The following is a 10,331-nucleotide window of genomic DNA, read 5'->3' on the forward strand; positions in this document are numbered from 1 at the left end:
TTTGTGAAAATTCTGGGTGCCGTGGCCAGACCGAAAGGTAGAGCTACAAACTAAAAATGTTTGTCAAGAAAGGCAAACCTCAGGAACTTGTGATGATCTCTGTGGATAGGAACATGAAGATATGCATCCTTTAGATCCACTGTTGACATAAATTGACCCTCTTGGATCAATGGAAGAATGGAACTCTGAGAAACTTGTTTAGACACTTGAGGTCTAAAATAGGTCTGAAAGTTCCCTCTTTTTTAGGAACTACAAATAAATTTGAATAAAACCCCTGTCCCTGTTCCTGAACTGGAACGGGACAGATTACTCCCATGGAGGAGAGGTCTCTTACACAACGTAAGAACGCCTCTCTTTTTATCTGGTCTGCAGATAATCGTGAAAGAAGACACCATCCTCTGGGGGAAGAATTTCTGAACTCCAATTTGTATCCCTGAGACACTATTTCTAATGCCCAGGGATCCTGAATGTCTCGTATCCAAGCCTGAATGAAGAAGGAAAGTCTGCCCGCTACTAGATCTGGTCCCGGGTCGGGGGCCAGCCCTTCATGCTGACTTGGGAGCAGCAGCAGGCTTCTTGGATTGTTTACCCTTGTTCTAAGACTGGTTGGGTCTCCAGGTAGACTTGGTTTGAGAATAGTTCCCTTCCTATTTAGAGGAAGAGGAAGGGGGGATTCCTTTGAAATTTCGAAAGGAACGAAAATTACTCTGACGACCTCTCTGTTTGGATTTTTTATCCTGAGGGAGGAGATGACCCTTGCCTCCCGTGATGTCAGAAATAATTTCCTTCAAGTCAGGTCCGAACAGGGTTTTCCCCTTGTAAGGAATAGCCAAAAGTTTAGACTTGGAAGACACATCCGCAGACCAAGACTTCAACCATAAGGCTCTTCGTGCTAAGATGGAAAAACCCGAACTCTTAGCCGCCAATTTAGCAATCTGCAGAGAAGCATCCGTAATAAACAAATTAGCTAATTTAAGAGCTTTAATCCGATCCTGTATCTCCTACAAAGAAGTCTCAGTCTTAAGAGACTCTTCCAGAGCATCAAACCAGTAAGCAGCCGCATTGGTAACCGTAACAATGCAAGCCGCCGGTTGTAATAGCAACCCCTGGTGAACATAGATCTTCTTAAGAAGACCCTCCATCTTCTTATCCATAGGGTCTTTAAAGGCACAGCTATCCTCAATAGGAATAGTAGTACGTTTAGCCAAAGTAGAAATAGCACCCTCCCCCTTAGGGACCGTCTGCCAAGAGTCCCTAATAGTGTCAGCTATAGGGTACATCTTCTTAAAAACAGGAGGAGAGAAGGGGATACCTGGTCTCTCCCATTCCTTGGCAATAATCTCTGAAGTTCCCTTGGGAATTGGAAAAACATCAGAATAAGAAGGAACTTCTAGGTATCTGTCCAGCTTACTCAATTTCTCTGGAGGAACCACTATTGAGTCACAGTCGTCCAGAGTCACCAAAACCTCCTTCAATAATAAACGGAGGTGTTCAAGTTTGAACCTGAAAGAAACCACTTCTGAATCCGTCAGTGGTAAGGCACTTCCTGAATCAGAAAGTTCACCTTCGGATAGGACCTCCATACCCTCCAATTCAGAGCCCTGGGAGGGTACATCTGAGATCGCCATCAAGGTATCAGAAACTGCATTGACCATATGATTTTCCTTCCTTCTGCGCTTGCGTTGAAATATGGGAAAGGCAGATAGCGCATCGGAAAGTGTAAAAGACATAAGTGCAGCTATGTCCTTTAACGTGATTGCAGTTGAAGCTGAAGAAGTACTTGGCACCACTTGAGCGGGTGTTAAGGGCTGTGACGCTTGGGGAGAAAGCTGCGGCATACTCTGCATCTCATCTGTAGACTCATGAGAAGCATTAGTCTTGGGCAACTTTTTATCAAAGAAAATTTGTTCTCTATATTGTAAAGCCTTCTCAATACATGAGGGACAAAAAGTAACAGGAGGTTCCACATTGGCATTCAGACACATGGCACATGGAACATCTTGGATATCTTCCGAATCCATGATAACAAACAGCAAGAAAAAACTTGGTCTTGGCTCCTTTAAATGATTTATAATTTATGGCCCAAGAACTATATGTGTACAAACATTAATGTAAACACCTGTCAATACTTCCTGAAAAGCAACAGGATACTGTGTCTTTAAAAAATAAACGTCTAATAATTTTCTTGCATTGAAATAAACCCATAGCCAAATTCTATAGAATGTGTCTAAATATTAAAATAAATAACACCTCTTCGCCTCAACAGCTCTGCTGAGGCGCCTACCTGTCCCCACGGTGCACCGACCACTCAGGCAAAAACAACTCCTGAACGTGTCCGAGAACCCTAAAGACTGCCTGCTTGTCTATCCATGCGGTCTTAGCATAACACTTGAGCTGCGATGAAGAAGTCCTGAACGTGTCACACACTGAACTGCGGGACTCCAGAGCAGAAGATACTGCGCGGCTTCCTGTCACACAACGTGAGAACGCTCAAGTGCGCCAAAGTTAACTCCGTCCATCATGGGTGTCGCACAAAACCACCCGGCCAAAATTAAAGTAAAAATGCCAGTCATACGCGGCGCCATGGGCTTGAGAACTAAACGGAGATGGAATGTCCCAGTCTGAACCGGTTTCAGCCAGTTGCGAGTGTGTTGCACTAGAGCAGAAGCGCCTCTTTCAGTCTCCCAGTCTTTACTACCGCGCCTCAACCACTTGGATAAACTTCAAAATATACCTATTTTATACCCAACTGAAGGATATTCCGCATATACAATGTATTACGGCCATACAGAGAACTATTAAAGCCACCAGGAGCAGCGACAATTTACTTGTGCATTAATTATTATGATAGCATTTACCTATCTGGGCCTCACTATCACAGTTGTAGTGGGTATATGGAAACAAGCCTGCCGTAGGCCTTTGGACTACAGACCCACATTCATTTAATAATTATTTCCCATTCATTCGACACGCAAAAAAATACTGTCAAGGGCGGGATTGCATTATAAATATTTATATGACAATAAAAACAATAAATTATATATTTATGTGAAGAAAGTGGATGGTACATTGGGGAACTTTTATTTCGTAAACATACACAGATCATTCATTAATTTAGCGTTGTTGGTAAGAAGTTTTTTTTTTATACAAAGTGGTTTTCTGGATTCATAAGGAAAAGTAAAAATAAAGTTGTTTTCTTCATCATCCCTCTTCTGTGCTGCGCTGAAGAAGAGGCAGCTCCCGCTCTCGTAATCTATGCCAGCAATTATGACCATGTTAGCGGACCATGCAGCTCGTCAGCTGCTGGATTTCAGCCAGAAACTGGATATTAACCTCCTGGACAATGTGGTGAATTGCTTGTATCATGGAGAAGGAGCACAGCAAAGAATGGCTTTAAGAGGTATTGACCCCCATAAAAGAACATCCTGATGCTTGGACAAGAGTTGACACAATTCTAGAGTTTTCACAGAATATGAACACCAAATATTATGGGCTTCGGATTTCTGAAACTGTGATAAAAACAAGATGGAAAATTCTTCCTCGAAACCAATGTGAAGGTATTAAAAAGTATGTTGTTGGATTAATCATTAAGACCTCTTCAGATGCAACGTGTGTGGAGAAAGAAAAAGTGTATATTGGAAAACTGAATATGATTCTTGTTCAGATTTTAAAGCAAGAATGGCCAAAACATTGGCCAACATTTATCAGTGACATTGTTGGAGCAAGTCGAACTAGTGAGAGCCTTTGTCAGAACAACATTGTAATACTAAAGCTTTTAAGTGAAGAAGTGTTTGACTTTTCCAGTGGTCAGATAACACAAGTGAAGGCCAAACACTTAAAAGACAGTATGTGCAATGAATTCTCACATATCTTTCAACTGTGCCAGTTTGTAATGGAAAATTCACAGAATGCTCCACTTGTTCATGCAACTCTGGAAACATTGCTCAGATTTCTTAATTGGATACCACTTGGTTATATCTTTGAAACCAAACTTATCAGCACGTTAATATATGTTTTTAAATGTTCCAATGTTTCGAAATGTTTCCTTAAAATGTCTGACTGAAATAGCCGGAGTCAGTGTAAGTCAGTATGAGGAGCAGTTTGTGACACTTTTCACTCTTACGATGATGCAGCTCAAACAGATGCTTCCATTGAACACGAATATACAACTTGCATATTCTAATGGAAAAGATGATGAACAGAACTTCATTCAGAATCTAAGTTTATTTCTGTGTACATTTCTTAAAGAACACGGACAACTCATAGAGAAAAGACTTAATTTAAGAGAAACTCTAATGGAGGCTCTTCATTATATGTTGCTTGTATCAGAAGTGGAAGAAACAGAAATATTTAAGATATGCCTTGAGTACTGGAACTATCTTGCGGCAGAGCTTTATAGAGAGAGCCCATTCTCAACATCTGCATCACCATTACTTTCTGGTAGCCAGCATTTTAATGTTCCTCCCAGAAGGCAGCTGTACTTGCCAGTTTTATCAAAGGTGCGCTTGTTGATGGTCATTCGCATGGCTAAACCAGAAGAAGTTCTGGTTGTAGAAAATGATCAAGGTGAAGTGGTTAGAGAATTTATGAAGGACACAGATTCCATCAACCTTTACAAGAATATGAGAGAAACACTGGTATATCTCACTCACTTGGATTATGCGGACACCGAAAGAATAATGACTGAAAAACTTCACAACCAAGTTAATGGCACAGAATGGTCATGGAAAAACTTGAATACGTTGTGCTGGGCTATAGGATCAATCAGTGGTGCAATGCATGAGGAAGATGAAAAGAGGTTTCTGGTTACTGTTATAAAGGATCTTCTTGGACTCTGTGAGCAAAAGCGTGGAAAAGATAATAAAGCTATTATTGCTTCCAATATAATGTACATTGTGGGACAATATCCAAGATTCTTGAGGGCGCACTGGAAGTTCTTGAAAACTGTAGTAAACAAGTTAATCGAGTTCATGCATGAGACCCATGATGGTGTACAGGATATGGCATGTGACACTTTTATCAAGATAGCTCAAAAATGTTGGCACCATTTTGTGCAAGTTCAAGTGGGAGAAGTGATGCCTTTCATTGATGAGATCCTAAACAATATTAATACCATAATTTGTGATCTTCAACCTCAACAGGTTCACACTTTCTATGAAGCAGTTGGGTACATGATTGGAGCACAGACAGACCAAACTGTACAAGAACATTTGATAGAAAAATACATGTTGCTTCCAAACCAAGTTTGGGACAGTATCATTCAACAAGCTACCAAGAACGTTGATATACTGAAAGATCCAGACCAGAAACCTTTAAACAGCTTGGCAGCATTTTGAAAAAAAATGTAAGAGCATGTAAAGCAGTTGGTCATCCCTTTGTTATTCAGCTCGGAAGAATTTATTTGGACATGCTAAATGTGTACAAGTGCTTAAGTGAGAATATTTCTGCAGCAATTCAGGCAAATGGGGAAATGGTTACAAAGCAACCGTTGATAAGAAGTATGAGAACAGTAAAAAGGGAAACTTTAAAACTAATATCTGGTTGGGTGAGCAGGTCGAACAATCCTCAAATGGTTGCTGAAAACTTTGTTCCCCCTCTTTTGGATGCTGTTTTAATTGATTATCAAAGAAATGTTCCAGCTGCCCGAGAACCTGAAGTGCTTAGCACAATGACAACGATCGTAAACAAGCTAGGAGGACATATAACTGCAGAAATACCTCAAATATTTGATGCTGTTTTTGAATGCACATTAAACATGATAAATAAGGATTTTGAAGAGTATCCTGAACACAGGACAAACTTCTTTTTGCTTCTTCAAGCTGTAAATTCACAGTTTTCCTGCTTTTTTGGCTATCCCACCGGCTCAGTTTAAATTAGTTTGGGATTCTATAATATGGGCCTTCAAACACACAATGCGAAATGTTGCAGATACAGGATTACAGATATTGTACACATTATTACAGAATGTTGGTCAAGAGGAGGCTGCAGCTCAGAGTTTTTATCAAACATATTTTTGTGACATTCTCCAGCACATTTTTTATGGTGTAACAGATACATCTCACACAGCTGGGCTAACAATGCATGCTTCAATATTGGCATACATGTTCAACCTAGTGGAAGAAGGAAAAATAAATGCACCATTAAACCTAGCAAGTCCACTAAACAACCAGCTGTTTATTCAAGAATATGTGGCTAATCTTCTAAAAGCAGCATTTCCACATCTACAAGATGCTCAAGTTAAACTATTTGTGACGGGTCTCTTCAGTTTAAACCAGGATATTCCTGCTTTTAAAGAACACCTTAGGAATTTTCTTGTACAAATAAAGGAATATGCTGGTGAAGACAATTCAGATTTGTTCCTGGAAGAAAGAGAAACTGCTCTTCGACAAGCCCAAGAAGAGAAATACAAACTTCAGATGTCTATTCATGGCATACTTAATCCACATGAAATTCCTGAAGAAATGTGTGATTAGTTTTTAGAAGCCAAGTTGTATAGTAAACTTCCTCCCTCTGAACATCAACTTTTGTTCAGGAAAAACGTCACTTGGATTATCGTTGACCAAAATGATGCCAATTTGTAAATTGTCACCTAGTGGCCCTTTTTTCTTATTATGCTTTTTTGTATAAGAAATTTTCTGTGAAATATCCTTCCATTGTTTAAAGCTTTGGTCATCTTTTGGTTTGCATAAAGTTAAGAATTAAGGCTTTTTATTTTTTTCCCCTTCCTTCTTCATGCCAATTTTATGGCTCTGGGGGTCAGAGAATTTTGAACCTACATGTCTGATGTGGAAGCATATCCCCTAATAGAAAATACCAAATATTAGTTATGACAGGCTAGGAGGAATTCCATTGACAACATCAATTGACAAGTATGGCATTGCTGCATTTCTGAACATTATTTTATTTTTATTTTTTTCCCCTTGGGAGGGAGGGTTGAAATAGGTTAGACTACGATCTGCAATTTGGATAGAATTAAAAAAAACTTTTGCGGCAAGATCATGTGCATATCATCCCATTGTAAACCGTCTTCAGAAACTATGGGAACACAGTACAGTTAGTTATTTTTACACAGTTTTTGTTTTGTGTGTGTGCTGTCGCTTTGTCGACAACAGCCTTTTGTTTTCCTCAATGAGGAGTGTTGCTCATTTGTGAGCCTTCATTAACGAGAAGTGAAATGGTTAAAAAAAATATTTATCCTGTTAGAATAGACTTGCATCTTTTTAACAACTCATAAAACTCTGGCTTTTGAGATGACTTGTACTAATTTACATTGTTTACCATGCTGTAGTGCTTTAAGAACACTACTACTTAAAAATCAAAATAAACTTGGTTTACATTTAAAAAAAAAAAATTAAAAAAAAAAATGCCAGTCATACACACAAACCATAAAATCTTATAGCCCATAAAAACGTATAGCCCTGTACCGGAGTCTTACTGTATAAAAGCTCCAGTCATAAAAAGCCCCAGCGTCTTGCTCACAGCACCTATAATCAGCAACTGACAGGAGAACCCTCTAGCAGTAAAGAGCCCATGTCTCCCTAGTCCCAGCATGACTGCTAGCAAAGTGTCGATTAGCATGACCATGTGAAACCTTTCGTTCTGTTTAATAGGGGAGCCCTCCTCAAGAGAGCCCATGGTCCCCACATATAACAAATAAGTGCATAGTCGATTCTGAGATAATATGGCCCAGAAATAAAGACTGCACTTACCTCGCTGCTGTGCGACAGCATGAATGTTCTCACAGGATCCAGAGGTCTTGTTCCCTCCAATAGCCCTGCGGACACAGATATGGCCTTAGTTAATATCTGCTAAGACCATCATCAGAAGGGCAGCATTCAGTATGGGAGGCACAGTGAGAGTTTTGTCCCACCAGTTCCCATTGCTTTAAAGCCACCTGCAGCTCTACTCTAGAGTCTGATAAGGAATACGGCTACACCCTGTAGTAAAATAGCACTCACTGGTACCATTTTAAAAATAACAAACTCTTGATTGAAGAATCTAACTAACACCTCACTTTACCTCTTCCTATCACTAACACAGGCAAAGACAATGACTGGAGTGGGCGGGAAGGGAGGAGCTATATATACAGCTCTGCTGTGGTGCTCTTTGCCTCCTCCTGCTGACCAGGAGGCGTAATCCCACAAGTAAGGATGAAATCCATGGACTCATTGTGTCTTTAAAAAGAAAATAAACAATGTATTAAGAGCAGGGCAACTCCATCTGGGCTATAAATTTTTTGTAACACCTTAGGAGAAATTTGTTGTATATTTGACCATTGTCCCTATGCTCCTAAGTAGTATGTGCCTAGAAGAAGGAGGATTGGAACAAGTCTATCCTCATCAACTAAAGATTTCTCAATAAATGAGAAATAGAAGCGGATTGGTAGAACCACATTGGAATCCAAGCATAAAACAAGAGGCCTCTTGGACCACCTTGAATCGTAAAGGATGGATTACACAAATAAACAGCTTCTTTAACAAACAGATTCTTTAACAAAATTAGCACATACAAACGTTACTGTCTCTTTAAATTTTAAAAAGTAACTTTTTATTTCTGTATGCAGAGGTAAGCTAAATTAGCATGCAAACATTGCAGAATTGATCAGAAACGTTAATTCTTTGTTCACATATATCGCCATGACATTAAAGAAGTGATGTCTTGTGCAGCAATTCCAGATGGGAATTGTGAGGAACCGCAGAGCACAGCATGTGTGATAGAAATTTTTTTTATGTACACTTCCTTAATCAATCTGCCTCACCTATGGCAGAATAATTACATAAGAAGCGATATCTTGCGCAACTCCAGGTGGCATTTGCGGGGAACCGCAGGGCACTGCATGTGTGTTATCAAATGTAATGTACACTTACTTAATCAATCTGACTCACATATGGCAGAATAATTGAAAAGACTTAACCTGTTAATAAAAATCAACATACAACAAGTGTTACTGTCTCTTTAAATGTTAAAGAGTCACTTCTTTATTTATTTTTAAAGACACGATGAGTCCACGGATTTCATCCTTACTTGTGGGATATTCACCTCCTGGTCAGCAGGAGGAGGCAAAGAGCACCACAGCAGAGCTGTTAAATAGCTCCTCCCTTCCCTCCCACCCCAGTCATTCTCTTTCCTACGTTAGTGATAGGAAGAGGTAAAGTGAGGTGTTAGAAAAGATTCTTCAATTAATAGTTTATTATTTCTAAAGTAGTGCCAGAGAGTGCTGCTTTCTTCTAGGGTGTAGCCGTAGTCCATATCAGTCTCTTCAGTAGAGCTTTTGGTGGCTTTAGAGCAATAGGTGGGACTTAATTCTCACTGCGCCTCCTATACATTGATGCTGCCCTTCTCCTAACAGCCTAAGCAATTTTAACTCAGGCTTTATGATTTTACACAGGGCTATGGGAGGGAGAGGACCTCCTAAACCTGCTGAGCTGCCCTGCTGTCGGGCAGAATACAAAGGTAAGCGCTGACATTTTATCTGGGTCAATAATATAGATGGATCACTTTAATTTCTGAGAACGAACTTCTACATTTAAAAAAAGGAGACAGTAACGTTCTGTGATCGCAACTTATTTGCAGGCACTAGGGCTCAGGAAATTGCTTTTTTACTTGGGGACTTTTCCTTGGGCTGAGGTAAAGGAAGTTGGAAGGTGATATTGTTTTTGAACAGTATTTGGGCTAAACTTCAAGCGACTAGTTTCCTCCTACAGGGACATTTGTCCCCAGGTTATGAAGGCTCAGTTAGTTTAGCTCCCTGTGGCGCAGTTATTATAACTTAATGGCGACTGGGAGATTCAGGTTGGTTATGCCCACGATGGGCGGAGCTTCATGTGATGCCAGTTCTTTTGGACTGCGCACTATTTCTGTATCGCTACTCCGGTATCGGAGTCTGTTTAACATTGAGGAAAAGTTTTTTTCCTCCTACAGGGAGGCAGTAGCCACAGTCGCCCCCAGGTTAGGAAGGCTCAGTTAGTTTAGCTCCCGGTGGCGCAGTTGTTATAACTTAGGGCGACCGGGAGCTACATGTTGGTTATGTCCAAGATGGGCAGAGCTTTGTGTGACGCCAGTTTTTTGGACTGCGCCCCCTTTCTCTACTGCTGTTCTGGTATCGGAGCCTGTTTTAACACTGAGGTTGTGGTTTTTTGTTCAATGGGGACCTCGCAGCGTTACATGCGTTGCGGTCCTTCAAAGGGAACATAATCCAACTAAAGAGGGTTGCTTTCTAGCATTATATTGTTCAGGAGATTCGCAATCTACTAATATTTCAACAAGAAGTACTGTTAAACACTGTCCGTATTGTAGAACATATGTTCCGGTCTTTTTATTTAAAACTTTTT

General features: G+C 40.2%; 1 protein-coding gene across 1 annotated transcript; it reads left to right on the plus strand.

The window, feature by feature from the left end:
* Nucleotides 1-2,649: 2,649 nt before the first annotated feature.
* On the plus strand, nucleotides 2,650-7,358 carry LOC128667046 (exportin-1-like). Its single transcript, XM_053721918.1, is given in 5 exon segments — nucleotides 2,650-3,396; nucleotides 3,398-4,011; nucleotides 4,013-5,297; nucleotides 5,300-5,826; nucleotides 5,828-7,358. Coding segments are annotated over 5 exon segments (3,213 nt in total). The 5' UTR covers nucleotides 2,650-3,255; the 3' UTR covers nucleotides 6,474-7,358.
* The last annotated feature ends 2,973 nt before the right edge of the window (nucleotides 7,359-10,331 follow it).

Source organism: Bombina bombina, chromosome 7, assembly GCF_027579735.1.
Source record: "Bombina bombina isolate aBomBom1 chromosome 7, aBomBom1.pri, whole genome shotgun sequence".
NCBI lineage: Eukaryota > Metazoa > Chordata > Amphibia > Anura > Bombinatoridae > Bombina > Bombina bombina.